This window comes from Panthera tigris, chromosome E1 (genome assembly GCF_018350195.1).
Source record: "Panthera tigris isolate Pti1 chromosome E1, P.tigris_Pti1_mat1.1, whole genome shotgun sequence".
Lineage (NCBI taxonomy): Eukaryota > Metazoa > Chordata > Mammalia > Carnivora > Felidae > Panthera > Panthera tigris.
In genome coordinates, this window is record NC_056673.1 from 39,647,519 (window position 1) to 39,672,542 (window position 25,024).

Sequence of the window (25,024 nt, forward strand, 5' to 3'; positions counted from 1 at the left end):
GTCTCTCTCAAAATAAAAATTAAAAAAAAAATTTTGTTTGAAAAGAAACAAGTTGACATGAAACAGATTAACAGGAGAAAATCAATTTTAATAGCATACATCTGGGGACACTGAAATTCCAAAGATCATGAGGCAGCATGATGCTTCTATGAGCTAAGGAGAAGGGTGGGAGTCTAAGGATACAAATGGGGAAAAGACCATTATCCGGAAGGTGAGAGATGTTTACAAAGCAAAGTTGCCCTATTATGTTGATAAGCTTCTTAGCCATCTTCATTAATAATTCTCTTCCTGATAAAAGCAGGCAGTTGACGGGAGGTAAAGAATGTTTCCTGAATCTGCTGGGTTTTGATTGGTTTTAACTCAAGGTTCATGCCAAAGTGGCCCCTTTGGGGACAGTCTGCCCTCAGCACCTATACTTCTCAATATCATCCAGGTCTCAGCTCAAATCATCCCCTTCACAAGAGAAACCACCTCTGACCTCACAATCGCAAGGATTTCTCAGTCCCTCTCATCATATTGTACTCTTTGTGTTTCACTTGTCTTCCTAGAACTTACCTTTATTTGAAAGCACAATCATGTGCTTATTGTCATGTGTTGCCCTCTAGAATATCAACTCTTGGTATTACATTCTCAGTAGCTTGAATATTGCTCTGATATATAGTAAGCATTCAGTAAGTATTTGCTGAATGAATGAATAAATATAGCACATGATTCCGTTGGGCAGGGTCATCGCGTGTGTGTATACATATTTAAACATAGAAATATTTATATAAACACGGGAAAAGGTCAGGAATGATATCTATCAATCTAGGGATAGGAAGAAAGTCATTAGGGAGACTTTTACTTTATACTTTATAAATTTTCTTCATGTTGGGTTATTAGAAATACTTTTGCCTTCTTTTCAGTGTTTTCAAATAAAATCAAGTTTTTTAAAACAAACAGGAGATTTGGCTTAGCCAAGAAACACATCTCATGAACTATGGATTCTTGTTATAACCTCTTCCAGATTTTGTGTGACCCTACCAGGCATGGGGCAAGGCCTCATGATAACAGGCTATTGACTCTCTGGTGCCCTTAGGATGTATTCCAAACTTCTCAACACCCTTCACACACCTACTTTCCAACCCCATCTACAGTCACTCTCTCATCTTCCTCATTGCCCTAAGCTCTAGTCCACACTTTTCAGATTCAACCCTTTGCAATTCTGTCCAAGACCCTAGAAAACCTATTCCTTATTTTCTACCTCACAAGAACATAGCTCAAATGCCACTCTCTGATAGCTTCTCTTACTCCTTCAAACAGTTATTTGGTGTTATTTCTTTGATATTCCCATAGAGTTCAATTCATCTTGGCTACAGAGCTGCAACCATGTTGTTCTTGTTTGAATCCTCCACATCTAGCAAAGTCCTTGGCTCATAGTATATTCTCAATAAAAGGTTTTGGAGCTTGAGAAAACATTAAAATAACTTTAAAGATCTTTTAAGTTGTATTATGATACTAAGTTATAAAATGTCTGCATAGAAACAATATAATGAAATTTCACTAATTGAAAAATAAGAGAGCAGACTGGCCTAATTTAGCTGGCTAGAACTTTTTAAAATATTGCCTTTAGGGGCACTTTTAGGTGGCACCTTTAGGGATTTAGTTGGTTAAGTGTCTGATTCTTGATTTCAGCTCAGGTCATGATCTCATGGTTTGTAAGATCGAGCCCTGCACTGGGCTCTGCACTGACAGTGTGGAGCCTGCTTGGGATTCTCTGTCTCTCTCTCTCTGTCCCTCCTCCACTCACACTCTATCTCTCTCTCAAAATAAATAAATAAATAAATAAATAAATAAACTTAAAAAAATACTACCTTTTAGCTTCTTTCCAATACATTTAAAGTGTAATTAAGAATCATAGCTAAAGAATGCTTCTAAGTGATAGGATCAAGGCATAGGTACAGAATGATATGATTCATTTGCAGTTAGCATTGAGTAAGTCCACACTGTGTTAAATATATCTTCTGTAATTAAATTCACTGTCTCAGTTTGCCTTACAAACAATCATTTTATAGAAGATGCCAAGTTTCAGGTGGGCGCAGGCCAGGAAGAATTAGCCTGCACATGTCACTGATGGAATGTGTCCAAATTAGTGATATTTTATTGTGTGAATGTCATAGCAAGAGATTTAAAGGGTGTAGGAGACATTTAGGACATTGTTCTAATCCTTTTCTCATGGTTCTGGTAATGTGTCAGCCACATAATGGATAATTGCCCCAATACATGACACTCCCAGGAATGTATAATGTCCTTAGAATAGAATTACTTTCCTGAGAGTGAAAGCGAATCACTGGTCCCATAGTCTTTAATGTTTAGGATGTGCACATGATCATGTAGGGATTGTGTTGGGGCCTACAAAGCCCCAAGTGACTCACAGTTCAAATCACAATAGCAGGCCCATGTTTGCAGACAAGCTACATGTTGGTTAGAAATGTTCTCCTTGGGGTGCCTGGGTGGCTCAGCTGGTTAAGCATCCAACTCTTGGTTTTGGCTCAGGTCACAATATCACAGTTTGTGGGTTCGAGCCCTGCATTGGGCTGTACTCTGCCGGTGACGAGTCTGCTTGGAATTCTCTCTCTCTCTCTCTCTCTCTCTCTCTCTGCCCCTCCCTTGCTTGCTCTGTCTCTCTCTCTCTCTCTCAAAACAAATAAATAAATAAAACTAAAAAAAATGTTCTTCTGGAAAGGTCTTTGTTGGGTTTGGTAGAATCATAAAACTAGAGTCTTGTAGAGCTGTAGATTGTCACTCACTGATATATGTAGCAAACAGCAGTTGAAAGCTTCCCTATTTTGTTCCAGGCACTATGCATGAATGTCCGTACTACTTGTTCTTTAAGACTCAAGTGTCATTACCTCATCCAACAAACTCTGCTTGATACTCTCCACTCAAACTGCCTTTCCCTCTTCTAATACCCTGGAGGTATCTTTAAAAAATTTTTTTTTAATTTACACTTACTTATTTTTGAGAGACAGAGTGAGACAGAGCATGAGCGAGTGGGGGGCAGGGGGGGTGGTGGGCAGAGAGAAGAGACACAGAATCTGAAGCAGCCTCCAGGTTCTGAGCAAGTATTCAGCACAGAGCCTGATGTGGGGCTCAAACCCGAGAACTGTGAGATCATGACCTGAGCTGAAGTCAGACACTTAACTGACTGCGCCAGGCACCCCTGGAGGTATCTTATAGCCCCCATGCCTAGCTTGCAGCATGGCCAAGAGCTAGTTCCATATACACATTTGTTAAATAAATCATATAGTCTCCACCTTTGAGAAACTCAGTGTGGACAGAGAAAGAGATGAATAAAGAGACAGTTCTAGTCCAAAGAAAAATTCTTTATGGAGAACCAAGTGCTCCTGTAGACTGTCTCAGGATAGGAGAAATAACTGTCTAAAAGTGATGCAGAAAAGGGACATTAGATTTAGACCTCAAAGAGCAAAAGGGGACAGATGGAGAATGAATTTGAGACAGAAATGCTGACATGTACAAAGGGGCAGAGACATGGGAGAGCATGGTGTGTTCATGGAGTGGGAAGTGATTTTGGAGAGCTAGAGTTACAGGGGTACTCTAGCATTCCTGTACTTTAAAATAACCTTAGGATGTGGGGAGCTGACTTTGGCTCAGGTCATGATCTTGTGGTCCGTGGGTTCAAGCCCCATGTCGGGCTTTGTGCTGACAGCTTGGGGCCTGGAACCTGCTTCAGATTCTGTGTCTCCCTTCCTCTCTCTCTCTCTCTCTCTCTCTCTCTCTCAAAAATAAATAAACATTTTTAAAAAATTTAAAAAAACATTAAAATAACCTTAGGATGTGATGTATACTTTGGGGGATGTTGGAATGTCACAGAGCAACACTGATGGGGCAGGAGACATAGATTTTTCTCTTTAGCTTGAATCATGTAAGGGTAAGAAACTGAAGCATGAATGAAATCTGCATATGGTGTATGAATGGCGAATAACTCTTGCCAAAAATTTTCTTCACCCAGTGGCCATTCTCTTGAAGCTAGGGTAAGTAGAAAAAAATGAAGCATTGCTGGTTCATTAAAGACTCAAAGAGATGAGTTTTCTTTGTGTTATCTGATGCTTTTTTGTTGTTAAAATAAGTTTAGAAATTCTGTTATGTAGTGATCCAGGTCTAAATTCTTGTCTGTATCTGTATACAAAATCAGTTATTCAGGAGCTAGTTATAAACACAGGAGAAGTAAGTCCGTTTTATTTCTGTGATGAGAAAAGTGAATATTGAATTAAAAAATGGGATAATCAGTAGAAGAGAAAAATCTAAGAAAATGTCATCAATAAAAACTGAGAATTAAGATGATCTACTCAGAGTCATATAACCTTGGCCAATAACGTCTTTCTTACTGAGTGATGGGAGATGGTGTTGAATGCCTGGTAGTCACTTACAGAGTGCCTCATGCAGAGTGATGGTCTTAGGGAAAATGTGGGAGAGAAATCAGAAACTAGACACACAGCCATCACAACTCATTTGAGTAACATCACCCAGGACTCTGTGTCCTGGTGCCTTGCATAAAAGAAGCTTTTGATTCTGTAATGATGTTGATGGGGAAGGTGCAAGTGTGGGATAGGGCATTCAGCAACAAGAGGATCCATAGCAGCGAGGGCAGCAGCAGGTGGTATGGAAACAAGTGATCTGGTGGCATCTGGGTATCCAGCAGCTAGGGTGGTAGCGACTGGACATATCACATTTAGGGTGGCAGTAGCTGGGGCACCAAGAGGTCCCCTGGCAGAGGCTGTGCCACAGCCCCGGTCAGAGCAGATGGAACCACAATAGGAGCTGACTGTGGTGTCGGATGGTGGAGGTTCATCATTTCCAGATGAGTGAGTTCCTGAGTTTGGTTATCTCCTTCCACAGTGCCCTCTTTGTACTCAGCTGAGATGCTGCTCCTCAAAAATAAAACTCAACCAGAATCTCCAACCTAACTTTCCTTACTCTTTCCCATAAATACATTTCACCCACCATACTAACTTATTTCCTATGGCATTTGTTGTTTCACCCAGGAATCTCTGGCTCTTGTCTTCTCATTGTCCCAATCCATGAATTAATATTGATATACTTCTACTCCTTAACTGGTTATACTGTTTTCCTGATACTTTTAAAGTAAAGATTGCCTTCATAAGAATACAAACACTCTGCTTTTACCCAGTTCTCTCCTTCACTTTGTCTTGTCTTACGTGTTTGTGAGCTGTATGCCTTCTCCTGAGTTTTCAAACTTGACACATTTTATTTCTGTGAATCAATCCTTATTTATTATTCTTCTCCAGTATTACCAACACACTCTACTGGCACGTATCTTCCTATTAAATTCAAGATTCCATTGTGAGTTCCATGAGGGGTGAGAACTGGGTCTCATCCCACATGTGTACTTCCCAGAACCCAATAGCACAAGGACCTTGCTAGGTGGCCTAAAATTCAATTATAGTAAAAAGGACATTCTTGTTTTCTCTTGATAAACTTGATGGGAGAGAGGTGGACAGTCTGGTTTGGGGAAAATTTAATTATTTGCATTTTCTCTAATGTAGGCTTTGATTGATATGTGCAAAATCAGTTTTCTTTGTAGGGCAGAAACCCAAACTTATCTTCAGTTCATAATCAACATTAAAAAATAATTAAGGACCACAAATGTTTCTGACACAGAGTAAGCATTTATTGAGACATAATTATTCTATCTCACATAATTCGTTGCAAAGGCCAAGCATGCACAACAATCATAAGATTAGGAACCTGTCCCCATGAAGTAAGGTAGATATTTGACTGAATGTCAAGGTAATAGGCATAGAACTTGGAGGGTTTGCATGGTATTTAGTTGCTTGGTGGCATGACCAATAAGATAAATAAATACAGTGACAGATCAGAACATGGCCAGATGCTGTGGACAAAAGAAATGAGAATAAGACGAGTACATTGGCATGATGGTGCTCAACTCAGGGCTGGTGGTGAGGAGCAAAGTCAACAATAAGAGGATCCACAGCAAACAGGGCAACAGCAGGTCATATGGCCCCAGGGGGCCCCAGGGAGTCTGACAACCTGCTGAGTGGAAGCAGCTGGAGTCATAGCAGGTAAGGTGGCAGCAGCTGGACACATAGCAGCTGGGTCAGCAACAGGTCTCCTGGTAGAGGCCATGGCCAAAGCCCTTGTCAGAGCAGACAGAGCTACAACAGGAGCTGACCCTGGTACGAAATGATGGATGTTCTGTGTGGGTCTCCAGGACAATGAGATTCTCAAGTGGAAATCTTCTTCTCCCAAACTCTACTGAAGAGCTGTCATCATCACATCCAGGGTTATTTTCTTGCTATTGTTTATCATGTTTATTTTTTATGTTTATTTATTTATTTTTGAGAGAGAGAGAGAGCACAAGCATGGGAGGAGCAGAGAGAGAGGGAGGGAGGGAGAGAGAGAGAGAGAGAGAGAAGAGAGAGAGAAGAGAGAGAGAATCTGAAACAGGTTTAAGGCTTTGAGCTGTGGTCAGCTGAGAGCCTGATGCTGGGCTCGAACCCATGCACCATGAGATCATGACCTGAGCTGGAGTCAGATGCTTACCTGACTGAGCCACCCAGGTACCCCTTGTTTACCATGTTTAAAAAGAACTTATCAGACATTGTGATTGTGGCATGACTCTCATGCAGAGGTCACTTTGCATTTAAAATGGATGCTTATGGGGAGCTTAGGTGGCTCAGTCAGTTGAACGACTGACTCTTGATTTCAGCTCAGGTTGTGGGATCAAGCCCTGCATTGGGCTTCATACTGAGAGTGGAGCCTGCTTAAGATTCTCTCTCTTCCTCTGCCCCTCTTCCCTTCCCACTCTCTTAAAAACAATAATAATAAATTTTAAAAAGTAGAATGGATGCTTACACAGTTTTCATGTAATTTATCCCTAAAAGCATCACTTGCCTTTCTTTTCTGTTTCAGCATCATCTCATCTGTTTGTCTTATCCTTTTAATATGTATCATTGGATATTCTGAGCATACTTGGAGTCACTCTTTGGCCTTCCAATCATTTAACCTCTTATATCCAAAAGAGACACAGAACCACATTTCCTCCTATCAGGACAACACTTAAAACAGACACAAACGTGGATATGCTATTGCACAAAAAAAAAAAAAAAAAAAAAAAAAAAAAAAGGAAAAGGAAAAAGAAAAAGGAAATGAGACCCCACTCCACTGTAGCACCATGGCTAGTGGTAAAACCAGCCCAGCACACCTGTAACTTAGTGAAGAAGCTAAGAAATACAACTGGGTTTAAGGCATGTGGCTTCAAGTTTATCTCATTCAAAATTGAATTGGTCATTCTCTCACTTTTTCTAAACCAACACCCCAATTATCCAGTCCTATTACAAATTACTTATTTTTGGTCCAAGTTTTCAAGCTAATAAAGTTACTAGAGTTCTCCTTTCTTCAAATGATCGTGTATTGATTCTCTCTATGCTGGAGCCATTCTCAGGACATAGACACAGAAGCAAATAATATCCACCCCATCCTTTTGCCACTAGGACTCCATTCTGACTTGCTGAACAACAGCAGATTATTTGACAGGGTGGATTGGTAAGGCCATTACCCATATGCTGGGTCTGCAAACAGGAGGTTTATACACCTTCATCCACATTTATCCACCTTTATCCGCTTCAGCAACATATGCCAGCAACAGAGGCACCTGCAGATGCATCCAAAATACTAGCCTTGGTTAAGTCAGAGCAAATGAAGCTCCATCAAGAGCCACATTGTTGCCACTGAAAGGAAAAGGCTCTTTTCCTTAAAAGGTTACAAGTGTAGAAATTGGGAAGTGTCCAAAATATTGTGCGCTTACTCTGCTTTGCTCCATTTATACACAGGATGGAGTAATTGTCCCTTTTGTTCCTGCATGAATACATTTTATGTTTATTTTAATTTTTTATTGAAGTATGATTAACATACATTGTTATATTAGTCTCAAGTGTACAATATGATGTTTCAACAATTCTACACATTATTCAGTGCTAATCACGGTAAATGTACTCTTTTTAATTTTTAAAAATTTTTTATTATTTTTTGTTTTTAGAGAGAGTGCAAACTGGGGAGAGGGGCAATGGGAGAGAGAGAATCTTAAGCAGGCTCCACCCTCAGTGCAGAGCCCAACATGACCCTGGGATCATGACCTGAGCTGAAGTTGAGTTGGATGCTCAACCCAACTGAGCCACCCAGGCACCCCACGGTAAATTTACTCTTAATCCACTTTATCTATTTCACCCACATCCCCATCCACTTCCCCTCTGGAAAATGCCACTTTGTTCTCTGTATTTAAGGGTCTGTTTTTTCATTTGTCTTTTTTTTCCTTTGTTCATTTGTTTGTATCTTTTATTCCATATGTCAGTGAAATCATATGGTTTGTGTCTTTCTCTATCTGATTTACTTCATTTACCATTATATCCTCTAAATCCATCCATGTCGTTGAAGATGGCAAGATCTTGTTCTTTTTTCTGGCTGAGTAATATTCCATGTTTTAAACATACCACATCTTCCTTATTCATTCATCTATTGACGGACACTTGGGATGCCTCCATATTTTGGCTGTTGTAAATAATGGTGCGATAACTATAAGGGTGCATATATCTTCTCAAGTTAGTGTTTTCATATTCTCTGGGTAAATACTCAGTAGTGGAATTACTAGATCATATGGTAATTCTATTTTTAATTTTTTTGATGAGTCTCCATACTGTTTTCCACGGGGGTTGCACCAATTTGCATTCCCACCAGTAGTGCATGAGGGTTCTTTCTCTCCACATCCTCACCATCACTTGTTATATATTTTCTTTTTGGTTCTAGCCATTCTGATAGGTGTAAGGTGATATCTCATTGTGGTTTTGATTTCCATTTCTCTGATGATTAGTGATGTTGAGCATCTTTTCTTGTGTCCATTGGCCATTTGTATGTCTTCTTGGAAAAATATTTATTGGCATTTGTTCTTTTAAACTGCACTTCAAAGCAAATATTATAGTTGTCAAACTTCTTTGAAACCCTTCTCTTTACCATTAAATGTAAATATACTATCTGCAGAGAAAGCTTTTTTATCAGATTTGGAGCTCAGCATGTAAAAGACTGTCAGTTATACTCAAATCAGTCCCCTGATGCAGGAAACAAGATACCTAATGAAGTTGTTGCTACTAATACATTTATCAATTACTGAATTTTGTGACACAGATGTACATCTTGTGAAAATATGGCTTTAGTTAAAAATGTGTTAAAGTATGTTTTGAAATCATCACCTGTGTTTCATCTATTATCAGAAGTATATCCCTAAATAGTTAGTGCCAAAGGAAAAAAAGTAGGTGGTGACAGTGGTTCTGACTTCTCCACATTAGCTTGAATTGTCAGGTGACCAGAGGATGTATTCTGTCTTAAAAAATAGTGATTCATAATTAAATGATGCTGTTATTGCCTACTGCCTCTTCCACTTCTGAAAATAAGTTCCTAAGGGTTATTAATTAACTAGGGGAACAGTCCTACCATTTACATTCAGAAGTTCATAATCTTTAAGGGACTCTTTCTCCTTGGGTAATTCTCCATGTATCTAGAAAAATACATTATAAATGATACCAGGAAAATTCTGATCATTGGTTCCAAATTTGGAACCAGTGTATGAAAGGCCTAGTGGAGAAGATAATTTCAATGGCTTAAAAATTTATCTCTGCTCAGAAACCCAACTCTGCACATCTGAGACCATGATCTACTCTGGCTGCAGCTCCTGCTGCCAGCCTTTGTGCTACAGGACCACCTTCTGTTGGACCAGTGGTGCAGACAAACTGTTGTGGGGCCAGCTGCAGTGGACAAACCCACAGTGGGGCCAGCTGCCATGGAGCCAGCTGCTGCCAGCCTTGTTGCCACCCAACCTGCTGCAACACCACCTTCTATAGGACCTCATGCTGTCACATATGCTGTGTGTCCAAACCTACTGCCAGCCTTCCTGCTGCTAATTGCTTTGCCGAGAGGCACCATCTGCATAAAACACCAATTTGTCATTTGGGAAACAAAGTCACTGCCAATATTGCTGAAAGCCTGCGCATAGTCAACAACATTACAGGCTTGTGAATCACCTTGAGGAAGCGTGGACCATTTCTAGCTGAGTCTCATCTTCCTTCATCTTTGGATCATGTGCCAACTTCATGCATACTAATATGGAGTCATGACCTCTGCCTTGACTCCACAGTCAAGATTGTCACCCTCTCCCTTTCAATAACATACAAAAAGAAATTCTAGTGACTCACACATAGGTGTCTACAACTACTCAAAGTCTTCAAATCATGTTTCCTTTTTCAGTGTACTCATGGTTCTTATATCCTTCTTTCTTCTTCTTGTGATCCATGTAAATGTCTCCTGAGACACAGGGAGTCTTCACCTTTATTTCTCAATAAAGCCTGTACCATTCGCGTCCCATATGATGTTCATTTCTTTGTACAGTGTTCCCAATGTAGGTATTTGTACACAGGATACATACCAAATGCAGTACCCATTTGGAGCCTCATACAGTGTCTCACAAATTATTATCTCCATTTTCATACGAACAAACTTCCAGTCGCCTGTCTCAAGCTGATATGCACAGACTCAGAACCCAGACTGTGTCTCCTGCCCTTGATGAAGCGCACATATGTTCATTCTCTCCAGATGAGTTAGAAAGCACCCTGAGTCTCAAGAGTAGCAAGATGTTCATTTGAGTGTCTTTTTGGCCAAGGAAGTAATATTCTCTTGTGTATGCAAGTGACATCTGGGAATAACTTGTGGATATCAATGTCCAACAATTCAGCTGACAGTAGCCACATGTGGGAGCAGCAGGACCTGCCCTTTGAAGCTCTTGTGAACGTAGGAGTTTTGTTGCTTTAGACTCCTAGCTCCGCAGCACTCCCCTGCATCAGACACAGGCGAGCATGCAGTGTTCCCACAAGAAACACATGGAGCTGACCACATTGTATTTGGTTCTTGGGAATCACATTCTTGCTTGGCTTCCTGGTCCTCAGGGCCTATTAGCAGAGTAAAAAAGAATCAGGTAGTTTCGCCAAACCTATTTATCTCCCCAACTGTAAGGTGGTTTGTCATCATGATCAAAGTGTTCCCAAGGCAATTAAAGAAGAATGATGTCAGGGACTGAGAGATCGTGCAATGGTCATGTATGACTTTGAGTAATTCATAACGTCTAAACCATCAAAGGCAAAGGAACTCCCTCCGGTATTTTGTGAAGGAACTGTGAATAACAGAGGGGGAAAAATGATGCCTGCTCTGTGAGGGTGAGGAGAATGTGAGGAAGAAAAAAGAGACAACAACGTGGGCATTCCTAGGAGTCAGGAACGAAGTCTGCTGCTTCTGGTCCTGAACTACTGGTGCCAACTCAGCACTCAGGGCTGTGAGGCCGATTCAGGCTCTGAGAGGAAGAGGAGACAGGGCCCCGGGTCACTTCCTGGGAGCAGTGGAGGGACCTCTGATGAGCTTCGAAGGCCCCTATCCAGGACACATGCCACCATTGGAGACTAGGTACCCAGGATGCTCTGGAGAGACTGCCAAGGCCAAACGTGCCTACCGCTGCTGGTTCTCAAGAGCGCGATGTTGGCAAAATGAGATGAAAACCTGACACCACCCATGTTTCCGAATATTTGCTGGATGTCGACTAAATGCTTCATGAGCATTCCCTTTAACTCTTGGAGGAACTTACAAAGTAGGTATTAAAGTTCCCATTGTGGAAGTGAGGAAATTGAGACTGAGTGGGGTAAAGGAAGGTCAGAGTTTTGTTTCTTCCAGAAGCTACTTGGAAGAAAAATGTCCAGGAATTTGGTTTTGCAAGGAGGTCATATTGCACTGGTCTGAGTGCAGGTAAGTGTCAAGGGAAAAGGCACTTTGAAGCCAGAATCACAGGTAGCAACTAAAGCTTTAACCTGAAAGATATATCAGAAATGATGTCTCACACATATACAGACACAGACACAGATACTGAGATTCTCCTATATCAGCAATGAGAGAGCTGGAATCTTTATAAACCAGGTCTCGAGAAGCACAGATGGAGTGTTCTTTCTCTGAGTGACATACTCAGGCAGGCTGACATTATGCTGTGCATGAAGAGCCCTTAGGCAAGGATTAGGAGTCAGGGCGTATGTAGGGCTGGCAAATTCAAGACATCATTGACAATCCATGGTTTTTAACATTCATCCCACTATTTTATTAACTGGCTTGGTGGATAGACAAAGTAATTGGAAGAAACAGAAGAAGATGGTGAAATATGAATGGGGGATGAGAAGAAGTAGGAATAAAAGGAGAAGGGAGGGAGGAAGAAAGAAAGCATAGAAGGAAGGAGGGAGGGAGGAAGAGAGGGACAAAGGGGAAGACAAGAAAGAAAGAAACTAAAGAATGAAGGAAAGGAGGGAAGGAAAGAAGGCACGGTAGGAGGAAGAAATGCACAGACATGCAGGGAGGAAGGGAGAAAGGCAGAAAAAGAAACACAGCCTGACAAAAAAAAGAAAGAGCAAAGATAAATAAAGATGTAATCAGCTACATGAGGATTCTGATGAGGCTAGCTAACAAGGTTAGGACTACAGTGCCCAACTCACCAAGTTTTGCCCATAATGCCCCCCTTTCTGCCCCTGAAAGCCCCACATCCTGTGAAACCATTCGATCCTAGGTATAACCGGGGGTACTGGACAATCCCCCCCGCTTTGCTTCTGCCTGGCCATGTGGCAGAGAAAACACCAGACATCGGCTACACAAGGGTCTTTGATTGAACTGAGATACGAAGGTGGGGTTGGGTGCTACAGGAGACAGATATGCCTGTGGGAGTCTCGAATCCGGCTTCTGTGGGGAAACGGAACTGGCCTCAGGGATCTACCACATTTGTCCCAGTGAACATATCAGCATCATGCCCCTCATCTCAGAGATACTCGCAATCCACATACACTCTAAGGGCAAAGACTGGGGAGGGAACACTGCCGTGACCCTAGCCACCCCAGCAGAACGTCCATCACACGATGGATGCCATGATCACTTAAACAAGAACGATGCTACTGATGTGCGCACCTTCCTCTCGTTGGAAAATGTTTCTGTGAGTTATTCTCAAATAGGAAACCATTAAACACATATTTGTAACGATTCCCGACATTTAGGAAACAACTTCCTCATTTATGATTCCCCAATGACTATGGAAAACGATGTAAACACCAACAAGGAAAGTCCTTCCCATTGGTCTAAACTTTGGGGGTCGAGCGCATAAAAGCCCCAGATCCGGAGGAGGCACCAGAATCTGACAACCTCACCTCCGGACAGGACCTGCCCACCCTCCACCCCTGACACCATGACCCACTCGTGCTGCTCCTCTTGCTGCCAGCCTACGTGCTGCAGGACCACCTGCTGCCGGACCACCTGCTGCCAGCCCACATGCGGTGGGTCCAGCGGCTATGGGTCCAGTTGCTGCCAGCCTTGCTGCCGCCCAACTTGCTGTCACACCACCTGCTGCCGGACCACCTGTTGCCAGCCCTGCTGCTGTGGGTCCAGCGGCTGTGGACACAACTGCGGTGGGTCTAGCGGCTGTGGGTCGAGCTGCTGCCAGCCTTGCTGCCGCCCAACTTGCTGTCACACCACCTGCTGCAGGACCACCTGCTGTAGGACCACTTGCTGCCAGCCCAGCTGCTGTGGGTCCAGCGGCTGTGGACACAACTGCGGTGGGTCTAGCGGCTGTGGGTCGAGCTGCTGCCAGCCTTGCTGCTGCCCAACTTGCTGTCACACCACCTGCTGCCAGCCCAGCTGTTGTGGGTCCAGCGGCTGTGGGTCCAGCGGCTGTGGACAAAACTGCTGTGGGTCCCACTGCTGCCAGCCAGTTTGCTGTACCCCCGTGTACTGCACGAGAACCTGCTACCACCCCACCTGCTGCTGCCTGCCTGGGTGCCTAGCCCAGGGCTCTGGATCCTGCTGCCAGCCTTCCTGCTGCTGATTGCCTCACCAAGAACCACCATCTGACTTGCCACCTGGGAATCGGTCACTGCCAAGCGTTGCGGAAAGCCAGCCCGCAATCCCCAACATCTCGGTTATTCGTCCGCCTGTCTACCATCTTGTATATCAGCCTGATGAAGTGTGGACCGCTTCTCCCTGATTCGCTTCTTCTTTCCTTCCTCTGGGTCATGTGCCAGCTTCACCCAACCTGATACAGAGTTAGGATCTCTGTTTGCTCTCCGTAGTCAAGAACTTTATCCTGTCCCTCTAAATACGTCAGCGAAACAACTCCTCAGGAATGACCTATAACTCGTGGAAACCGCTGAAAGCCCACACGGGTATGTTTTCTTTCTCGGTGTACTCATGAAGCTTGTACGCCTCTTGCTGCCTGTCATGTTCCCTTTCAATGTCCCCCTAGACGCGGGGAGTCTCGCCTGTATCTCTTAATAAACCCTAATCATTTGGAATCCCGTATTGTCTTTGTGTTTTTTTTGTACGTACATTTTACGTCACATGCAGTGTCCGTGTGGAGCCATACACAGTCCTCCACAAGTCATTATGCGCATTTTCAGCTGAGGAGATTTCACAGTGGAGTGTCCCACAGCTGACATGGACACACTCGGATCCAAGACTGTGGTTCGGGCGCCTGCTGAAGCGCACTTACGTTCAGATCTCCAGACGTGGTAGCAAACACCTTTAGTCTCAGCACCAGCAAGATGTCCATCCGAGGCCTTCTTTGAGCGCACAAGTGTTATTCTCCCGGACGGGCGGGCCATCACTGGCACTAAGTTGTAGATATCAGTGTCGTACAACTCAGCCACAGCAGCCATACGTGAGGACAGCGGGACCCGCCCTTTAGAGCCCTGGGGAACCCAGGATGCTCCTGTTGCCTTGGGTGGCATCCAGGCCCTCAGCACTCTTCTGCCTCACATACAGGTGAGCCTGCGGTGTCCTCGTGAGCAACAGAGGCAGCTGAACACGCTTGTGTTTGGGTCGTGGAAATCACATTCTTGTTTGGCCTCCTTGTCCCCAGGACCTAATGGGATATAGTAAAATGGCATCTTGTGATTTTCTGCCAAACCTATGTCTCTCCCCTCCTGTAAGGCAGTTTGTCATCGTGATCAAAATGCTGCCCAGAGAGTTGATGAAGCATGGTGTCAGGGCCAGAGAGATCGTGCAATGGGCATGTAGGACTTTGAGTAATCCATGAGCTCTGAACCATCTAAGGAAACAGAATAAGCTCTGGTATATTGTGGAGGAAGTGTGAGCAACCGAGGGGGGAAAAATGATGCCTGCTCCGTGGGGGTGAGGAGAATGTGAGGAAGAAAAAAGAGACAACAACGTGGGCATTCCTAGGAGTCAGGAACGAAGTCTGCTGCTTCTGGTCCTGAACTACTGGTGCCAACTCAGCACTCAGGGCTGTGAGGCCGATTCAGGCTCTGAGAGGAAGAGGAGACAGGGCCCCGGGTCACTTCCTGGGAGCAGTGGAGGGACCTCTGATGAGCTTCGAAGGCCCCTATCCAGGACACATGCCACCATTGGAGACTAGGTACCCAGGATGCTCTGGAGAGACTGCCAAGGCCAAACGTGCCTACCGCTGCTGGTTCTCAAGAGCGCGATGTTGGCAAAATGAGATGAAAACCTGACACCACCCATGTGTCCGCGTATTTGCTGGATGTTGACTAAATCCTTCGTGAGCATTCCCTTTAATTCTTGGAGGGATTTGCAAAGTAGGTATTAAGGTTCCCATTGTAGACGTGAGGAAATTGAGACTGAGTGTGGTAACGGAATGTCAGAGTTTGGTTTTCCAGAAGCTCCTCTTCAGTAAAGAGTCCAGGAATGTGGATTCTTTGGGGAGGTCATATCACACTGGTCCGCGTGTAGGGAAGTGTCCCAGGGAAGAAACACTTTGAGGCCAGCATCACAGTTTGCAACCAAAGCTTTAATCTGAAAGGTATCTCAGAAACGGTACAACTCCAAACAGGCACACAGACGCGCGCGCACACACACACACACACACACGCGCGCGCACACACACACATGCACACACATATGCACACACACACACACACACACACAGGCTGAGATTCTCTTATTTCAGCCACGAGGGAGCTGGAGTCTTTATAAACCCACTCTCCAGAAGCAAAGGTTGAGTGTGTTTACTCCGTGTAGCATGCTCAGGCAGCCTGACATTCTGCTGCGCGTGAAAAGGGCACTTAGGCATTGAGGTGCAGAGCTGGTAGGCAGAAGTTGTCCCAAACACACCAATACCCAAGAGATAGGTTTGGTGGCTTCAGACGTCTTTGGCAGACTATGGTTGTCACCATTCATTCCACTATGTTCTTAATTAGCCGGGTGGTTGGAGAAAATCATTGGAAGAGACAGAAGAAGAGGGTGGAATATGAATGGGGGGGATGAGGAGAGGAGTAGGGGGAAAAGGAGAAGGGAGGGAGAAAGAAAGGAAGCATAGAAGGAAGGGGGGAGGGAGGAAGAGAGGGAGAAAGGGAAGAGAAGAAAGAAAGAAACTAAAGAATGAAGGGAAGGAAGGAAGGAAGGAAGGAAAGAAGGCACGGTGCGAGGAAGGGACCTGCATGGACAGGCATGCAGGGAGAAAGGGAGAAAGGCAGAAAAAGAAAGACAGCCTGACAGAAAGAAGAAAGAGCAACCATAAATAAAGATGTAATGAGCGACGTGAGGACACTGACGAGGCTAGCTAACAAGGTTAGGGCTAGAGTCCCCAACTCACCTGGTTTTGCCCATCCTGCCCCCGCCTTTATGCCCCTGAAAGCCTCACCTCCGGTGAAAGCATTCGACCCTAGGAAAATCAGGGGTCCCGTTCAACAAGGACGTATATTGACTGATGCTTGCTTAGTCCCAGACTACTGCTGCTGCTTCTCCCCACCTGCTTTGCTTCTGCCTTGCCATGTGGCAGAGAAAACACCAGACATCGGCTACGCAAGGGTCTTTGATGGAACTGAGATACGCAGGTGGGGTTGGGTGCTACAGGAGACAGATATGCCTGTGGGAGTCTCGAATCCGGCTTCTGTGGGGAAACGGAACTGGCCTCAGGGATCTACCACATTTGTCCCAGTGAACATATCAGCATGATGCCCCTCACCTCAGAGATACTCGCAATCCACATTGAGTCCAAGGGCAAAGGCTGGGGAGGGAACACTGCTGTGACCCTAGCCACCCCAGCAGAACGTGATCACACGATGGATGCCATGATCACTGAAACAAGAACGATGCTGCTGATGTGCCCACCTTCCTCTCGTTGGAAAATGTTTCTGTGAGTTATTCTCAAGTAGGAAACCATTAGACACTTATTTTGTAACGATTCCTAGCATTTAGGAAACAGCTTCCTCGTTTATGATTCCCCCAGTGACTATGGAAAACGATGTAAACACCAACAAGGAAAGTCCTGCCCATTGGCCTAACCTTCGGGGGTCCAGCGCATAAAAGCCCCAGAACCGGAGGAGGCACCAGAATCTGAGAACCTCACCTCCGGACAGGACCCGCCCACCCTCCACCCCCGACACCATGACCCACTCGTGCTGCTCCTCTTGCTGCCAGCCTACGTGCTGCAGGACCACCTGCTGCCGGACCACCTGCTGCCAGCCCAGCGGCTGTGGGTCCAGCGGCTATGGGTCCAGCTGCTGCCAGCCTTGCTGCCGCCCAACTTGCTGTCACACCACCTGCTGCCGGACCACCTGCTGCCAGCCCAGCTGCTGTGGGTGTAGCGGCTGTGGACACAACGGCGGTGGGTCTAGCGGCTGTGGTTCAGGCTGCTGCCAGCCTTGCTGCTGCCCAGCTTGCTGTCACACCACCTGCTGCCGGACCACCTGCTGCCAGCCCAGCTGCTGTGGGTGTAGCGGCTGTGGACACAACGGCGGTGGGTCTAGCGGCTGTGGTTCAGGCTGCTGCCAGCCTTGCTGCTGCCCAGCTTGCTGTCACACCACCTGCTGCCGCACCACCTGCTGCCAGCCCAGCTGCTGTGGGTCCAGCGGCTGTGGACACAACTGCGGTGGGTCTAGCGGCTGTGGGTCGAGCTGCTGCCAGCCTTGCTGCTGCCCAACTTACTGTCGCACCACCTGCTGCCGGACCACCTGCTGCCAGCCCAGCTGTTGTGGGTCCAGCGGCTGTGGACAAAACTGCTGTGGGTCCCGCTGCTGCCAGCCAGGTTGCTGAACCCCCGTGTACTGCACGAGAACCTGCTACCACCCCACCTGCTGCTGCCTGCCTGGGTGCCTAGCCCAGGGCTCTGGATCCTGCTGCCAGCCTTCCTGCTGCTGATTGCCTCGCCAAGAACCACCATCTGACTTGCCACTTGGGAATCGGTCACTGCCAAGCGTTGCGGAAAGCCAGCCCGCAATCCCCAACATCTCGGTTATTCTTCCGCCTGTCTACCATCTTGTGAATCAGCCTGATGAAGTGTGGACCGCTTCTCCCTGATTCGCTTCTTCTTTCCTTCCTCTGGGTCATGTGCCAGCTTCACCCAACCTGATACAGAGTTAGGATCTCTGTTTGCTCTCCGTAGTCAAGAACTTTATCCTGTCCCTCTAAATACGTCAGCGAAACAACTCCTCAGGAATGACCTATAACTCGTGGAAACCGCTGAAAGCCCACACGGGTATGTTTTCTTTCTCGGTGTACTCATGAAGCTTGTACGCCTCTTGCTGCCTGTCATGTTCCCTTTCAATGTCCCCCTAGACGCGGGGAGTCTCGCCTGTATCTCTTAATAAACCCTAATCATTTGGAATCCCGTATTGTCTTTGTGTTTTTTTTGTACGTACATTTTACGTCACATGCAGTGTCCGTGTGGAGCCATACACAGTCCTCCACAAGTCATTATGCGCATTTTCAGCTGAGGAGATTTCACAGTGGAGTGTCCCACAGCTGACATGGACACACTCGGATCCAAGACTGTGGTTCGGGCGCTTGCTGAAGCGCACTTACGTTCAGATCTCCAGACGTGGTAGCAAACGCCCTTAGTCTCAGCACCAGCAAGATGTCCATCCGAGGCCTTCTTTGAGCGCACAAGTGTTATTCTCCCGGACAGGCGGGCCATCACTGGCACTAAGTTGTAGACGTCAGTGTCGTACAACTCAGCCACAGCAGCCATACGTGAGGACAGCGGGACCCGCCCTTTAGAGCCCTGGGGAACCCAGGATGCTCCTGTTGCCTTGGGTGGCATCCAGGCCCTCAGCACTCTTCTGCCTCACATACAGGTGAGCCTGCGGTGTCCTCGTGAGCAACAGAGGCAGCTGAACACGCTTGTGTTTGGGTCGTGGAAATCACATTCTTGTTTGGCCTCCTTGTCCCCAGGACCTAATGGGATATAGTAAAATGGCATCTTGTGATTTTCTGCCAAACCTATGTCTCTCCCCTCCTGTAAGGCAGTTTGTCATCGTGATCAAAATGCTGCCCAGAGAGTTGATGAAGCATGGTGTCAGGGCCAGAGAGATCGTGCAATGGGCATGTAGGACTTTGAGTAATCCATGAGCTCTGAACCATCTAAGGAAACAGAATAAGCTCTGGTATATTGTGGAGGAAGTGTGAGCAACCGAGGGGGGAAAAATGATGCCTGCTCCGTGGGGGTGAGGAGAATGTGAGGAAGAAAAAAGAGACAACAACGTGGGCATTCCTAGGAGTCAGGAACGAAGTCTGCTGCTTCTGGTCCTGAACTACTGGTGCCAACTCAGCACTCAGGGCTGTGAGGCCGATTCAGGCTCTGAGAGGAAGAGGAGACAGGGCCCCGGGTCACTTCCTGGGAGCAGTGGAGGGACCTCTGATGAGCTTCGAAGGCCCCTATCCAGGACACATGCCACCATTGGAGACTAGGTACCCAGGATGCTCTGGAGAGACTGCCAAGGCCAAACGTGCCTACCGCTGCTGGTTCTCAAGAGCGCGATGTTGGCAAAATGAGATGAAAACCTGACACCACCCATGTGTCCGCGTATTTGCTGGATGTTGACTAAATCCTTCGTGAGCATTCCCTTTAATTCTTGGAGGGATTTGCAAAGTAGGTATTAAGGTTCCCATTGTAGACGTGAGGAAATTGAGACTGAGTGTGGTAACGGAATGTCAGAGTTTGGTTTTCCAGAAGCTCCTCTTCAGTAAAGAGTCCAGGAATGTGGATTCTTTGGGGAGGTCATATCACACTGGTCCGCGTGTAGGGAAGTGTCCCAGGGAAGAAACACTTTGAGGCCAGCATCACAGTTTGCAACCAAAGCTTTAATCTGAAAGGTATCTCAGAAACGGTACAACTCCAAACAGGCACACAGACGCGCGCGCACACACACACACACACACGCGCGCGCGCGTGCACACACACATGCACACACACATGCACACACACACACACACACAGGCTGAGATTCTCTTATTTCAGCCACGAGGGAGCTGGAGTCTTTATAAACCCACTCTCCAGAAGCAAAGGTTGAGTGTGTTTTCTCCGTGTAGCATGCTCAGGCAGCCTGACATTCTGCTGCGCGTGAAAAGGGCACTTAGGCATTGAGGTGCAGAGCTGGTAGGCAGAAGTTGTCCCAAACACACCAATACCCAAGAGATAGGTTTGGTGGCTTCAGACGTCTTTGGCAGACTATGGTTGTCACCATTCATTCCACTATGTTCTTAATTAGCCGGGCGGATGGAGAAAATCATTGGAAGAGACAGAAGAAGAGGGTGGAATATGAATGGGGGGGATGAGGAGAGGAGTAGGGGGAAAAGGAGAAGGGAGGGAGGAACAAAAGGAAGCATAGAAGGAAGGGGGGAGGGAGGAAGAGAGGGAGAAAGGGAAGAGAAGAAAGAAAGAAACTAAAGAATGAAGGGAAGGAAGGAAGGAAGGAAGGAAAGAAGGCACGGTGCGAGGAAGGGACCTGCATGGACAGGCATGCAGGGAGGAAGGGAGAAAGGCAGAAAAAGAAAGACAGCCTGACAGAAAGAAGAAAGAGCAACCATAAATAAAGATGTAATGAGCGACGTGAGGACACTGACGAGGCTAGCTAACAAGGTTAGGGCTAGAGTCCCCAACTCACCTGGTTTTGCCCATCCTGCCCCCGCCTTTATGCCCCTGAAAGCCCCACCTCCGGTGAAAGCATTCGACCCTAGGAAAATCAGGGGTCCCGTTCAACAAGGACGTATATTGACTGATGCTTGCTTAGTCCCAGACTACTGCTGCTGCTTCTCCCCACCTGCTTTGCTTCTGCCTTGCCATGTGGCAGAGAAAACACCAGACATCGGCTACGCAAGGGTCTTTGATGGAACTGAGATACGCAGGTGGGGTTGGGTGCTACAGGAGACAGATATGCCTGTGGGAGTCTCGAATCCGGCTTCTGTGGGGAAACGGAACTGGCCTCAGGGATCTACCACATTTGTCCCAGTGAACATATCAGCATGATGCCCCTCACCTCAGAGATACTCGCAATCCACATTGAGTCTAAGGGCAAAGGCTGGGGAGGGAACACTGCTGTGACCCTAGCCACCCCAGCAGAACGTGATCACACGATGGATGCCATGATCACTGAAACAAGAACGATGCTGCTGATGTGCCCACCTTCCTCTCGTTGGAAAATGTTTCTGTGAGTTATTCTCAAGTAGGAAACCATTAGACACTTATTTTGTAACGATTCCTAGCATTTAGGAAACAGCTTCCTCGTTTATGATTCCCCCAGTGACTATGGAAAACGATGTAAACACCAACAAGGAAAGTCCTGCCCATTGGCCTAACCTTCGGGGGTCCAGCGCATAAAAGCCCCAGAACCGGAGGAGGCACCAGAATCTGAGAACCTCACCTCCGGACAGGACCCGCCCACCCTCCACCCCCGACACCATGACCCACTCGTGCTGCTCCTCTTGCTGCCAGCCTACGTGCTGCAGGACCACCTGCTGCCGGACCACCTGCTGCCAGCCCAGCGGCTGTGGGTCCAGCGGCTATGGGTCCAGCTGCTGCCAGCCTTGCTGCCGCCCAACTTGCTGTCACACCACCTGCTGCCGGACCACCTGCTGCCAGCCCAGCTGCTGTGGGTGTAGCGGCTGTGGACACAACGGCGGTGGGTCTAGCGGCTGTGGTTCAGGCTGCTGCCAGCCTTGCTGCTGCCCAGCTTGCTGTCACACCACCTGCTGCCGGACCACCTGCTGCCAGCCCAGCTGCTGTGGGTGTAGCGGCTGTGGACACAACGGCGGTGGGTCTAGCGGCTGTGGTTCAGGCTGCTGCCAGCCTTGCTGCTGCCCAGCTTGCTGTCACACCACCTGCTGCCGCACCACCTGCTGCCAGCCCAGCTGCTGTGGGTCCAGCGGCTGTGGACACAACTGCGGTGGGTCTAGCGGCTGTGGGTCGAGCTGCTGCCAGCCTTGCTGCTGCCCAACTTACTGTCGCACCACCTGCTGCCGGACCACCTGCTGCCAGCCCAGCTGTTGTGGGTCCAGCGGCTGTGGACAAAACTGCTGTGGGTCCCGCTGCTGCCAGCCAGGTTGCTGAACCCCCGTGTACTGCACGAGAACCTGCTACCACCCCACCTGCTGCTGCCTGCCTGGGTGCCTAGCCCAGGGCTCTGGATCCTGCTGCCAGCCTTCCTGCTGCTGATTGCCTCGCCAAGAACCACCATCTGACTTGCCACTTGGGAATCGGTCACTGCCAAGCGTTGCGGAAAGCCAGCCCGCAATCCCCAACATCTCGGTTATTCTTCCGCCTGTCTACCATCTTGTGAATCAGCCTGATGAAGTGTGGACCGCTTCTCCCTGATTCGCTTCTTCTTTCCTTCCTCTGGGTCATGTGCCAGCTTCACCCAACCTGATACAGAGTTAGGATCTCTGTTTGCTCTCCGTAGTCAAGAACTTTATCCTGTCCCTCTAAATACGTCAGCGAAACAACTCCTCAGGAATGACCTATAACTCGTGGAAACCGCTGAAAGCCCACACGGGTATGTTTTCTTTCTCGGTGTACTCATGAAGCTTGTACGCCTCTTGCTGCCTGTCATGTTCCCTTTCAATGTCCCCCTAGACGCGGGGAGTCTCGCCTGTATCTCTTAATAAACCCTAATCATTTGGAATCCCGTATTGTCTTTGTGTTTTTTTTGTACGTACATTTTACGTCACATGCAGTGTCCGTGTGGAGCCATACACAGTCCTCCACAAGTCATTATGCGCATTTTCAGCTGAGGAGATTTCACAGTGGAGTGTCCCACAGCTGACATGGACACACTCGGATCCAAGACTGTGGTTCGGGCGCTTGCTGAAGCGCACTTACGTTCAGATCTCCAGACGTGGTAGCAAACGCCCTTAGTCTCAGCACCAGCAAGATGTCCATCCGAGGCCTTCTTTGAGCGCACAAGTGTTATTCTCCCGGACAGGCGGGCCATCACTGGCACTAAGTTGTAGACGTCAGTGTCGTACAACTCAGCCACAGCAGCCATACGTGAGGACAGCGGGACCCGCCCTTTAGAGCCCTGGGGAACCCAGGATGCTCCTGTTGCCTTGGGTGGCATCCAGGCCCTCAGCACTCTTCTGCCTCACATACAGGTGAGCCTGCGGTGTCCTCGTGAGCAACAGAGGCAGCTGAACACGCTTGTGTTTGGGTCGTGGAAATCACATTCTTGTTTGGCCTCCTTGTCCCCAGGACCTAATGGGATATAGTAAAATGGCATCTTGTGATTTTCTGCCAAACCTATGTCTCTCCCCTCCTGTAAGGCAGTTTGTCATCGTGATCAAAATGCTGCCCAGAGAGTTGATGAAGCATGGTGTCAGGGCCAGAGAGATCGTGCAATGGGCATGTAGGACTTTGAGTAATCCATGAGCTCTGAACCATCTAAGGAAACAGAATAAGCTCTGGTATATTGTGGAGGAAGTGTGAGCAACCGAGGGGGGAAAAATGATGCCTGCTCCGTGGGGGTGAGGAGAATGTGAGGAAGAAAAAAGAGACAACAACGTGGGCATTCCTAGGAGTCAGGAACGAAGTCTGCTGCTTCTGGTCCTGAACTACTGGTGCCAACTCAGCACTCAGGGCTGTGAGGCCGATTCAGGCTCTGAGAGGAAGAGGAGACAGGGCCCCGGGTCACTTCCTGGGAGCAGTGGAGGGACCTCTGATGAGCTTCGAAGGCCCCTATCCAGGACACATGCCACCATTGGAGACTAGGTACCCAGGATGCTCTGGAGAGACTGCCAAGGCCAAACGTGCCTACCGCTGCTGGTTCTCAAGAGCGCGATGTTGGCAAAATGAGATGAAAACCTGACACCACCCATGTGTCCGCGTATTTGCTGGATGTTGACTAAATCCTTCGTGAGCATTCCCTTTAATTCTTGGAGGGATTTGCAAAGTAGGTATTAAGGTTCCCATTGTAGACGTGAGGAAATTGAGACTGAGTGTGGTAACGGAATGTCAGAGTTTGGTTTTCCAGAAGCTCCTCTTCAGTAAAGAGTCCAGGAATGTGGATTCTTTGGGGAGGTCATATCACACTGGTCCGCGTGTAGGGAAGTGTCCCAGGGAAGAAACACTTTGAGGCCAGCATCACAGTTTGCAACCAAAGCTTTAATCTGAAAGGTATCTCAGAAACGGTACAACTCCAAACAGGCACACAGACGCGCGCGCACACACACACACACACACGCGCGCGCGCGTGCACACACACATGCACACACACATGCACACACACACACACACACAGGCTGAGATTCTCTTATTTCAGCCACGAGGGAGCTGGAGTCTTTATAAACCCACTCTCCAGAAGCAAAGGTTGAGTGTGTTTTCTCCGTGTAGCATGCTCAGGCAGCCTGACATTCTGCTGCGCGTGAAAAGGGCACTTAGGCATTGAGGTGCAGAGCTGGTAGGCAGAAGTTGTCCCAAACACACCAATACCCAAGAGATAGGTTTGGTGGCTTCAGACGTCTTTGGCAGACTATGGTTGTCACCATTCATTCCACTATGTTCTTAATTAGCCGGGCGGATGGAGAAAATCATTGGAAGAGACAGAAGAAGAGGGTGGAATATGAATGGGGGGGATGAGGAGAGGAGTAGGGGGAAAAGGAGAAGGGAGGGAGGAACAAAAGG

At 47.2% G+C, this 25,024-nt stretch overlaps 3 protein-coding genes across 4 annotated transcripts; all 3 read left to right on the forward strand.

Moving 5' to 3' along the window:
* The first annotated feature begins 12,428 nt into the window (after nucleotides 1-12,428).
* Nucleotides 12,429-14,057, forward strand: LOC122233447 (keratin-associated protein 9-7-like). Of its 2 annotated transcripts, XM_042965621.1 has the most exons (2): nucleotides 12,429-13,539; nucleotides 13,591-14,057. In XM_042965621.1, the coding sequence occupies exons 1-2, from the start codon at nucleotides 13,346-13,348 to the stop codon at nucleotides 13,979-13,981; spliced, it is 585 nt and encodes a 194-aa protein (XP_042821555.1). In that variant the 5' UTR covers nucleotides 12,429-13,345; the 3' UTR covers nucleotides 13,982-14,057. The 2 variants fall into 2 exon arrangements, with proteins under 2 accessions (XP_042821555.1, XP_042821554.1); XM_042965620.1 differs by having other exon boundaries at nucleotides 12,429-14,057.
* A 3,081-nt stretch (nucleotides 14,058-17,138) lies between these two features.
* LOC122233446 (keratin-associated protein 9-1-like) lies at nucleotides 17,139-20,314 on the forward strand. The gene has a single exon (XM_042965619.1). The coding sequence runs from the start codon at nucleotides 17,521-17,523 to the stop codon at nucleotides 18,166-18,168; it is 648 nt and encodes a 215-aa protein (XP_042821553.1). The 5' UTR covers nucleotides 17,139-17,520; the 3' UTR covers nucleotides 18,169-20,314.
* A 460-nt stretch (nucleotides 20,315-20,774) lies between these two features.
* LOC122233441 (keratin-associated protein 9-1-like) lies at nucleotides 20,775-24,605 on the forward strand. Its single transcript, XM_042965613.1, has one exon. It carries the CDS (start codon nucleotides 21,812-21,814, stop codon nucleotides 22,457-22,459), a length of 648 nt encoding a protein of 215 aa, XP_042821547.1. The 5' UTR covers nucleotides 20,775-21,811; the 3' UTR covers nucleotides 22,460-24,605.
* Nucleotides 24,606-25,024: the final 419 nt, after the last annotated feature.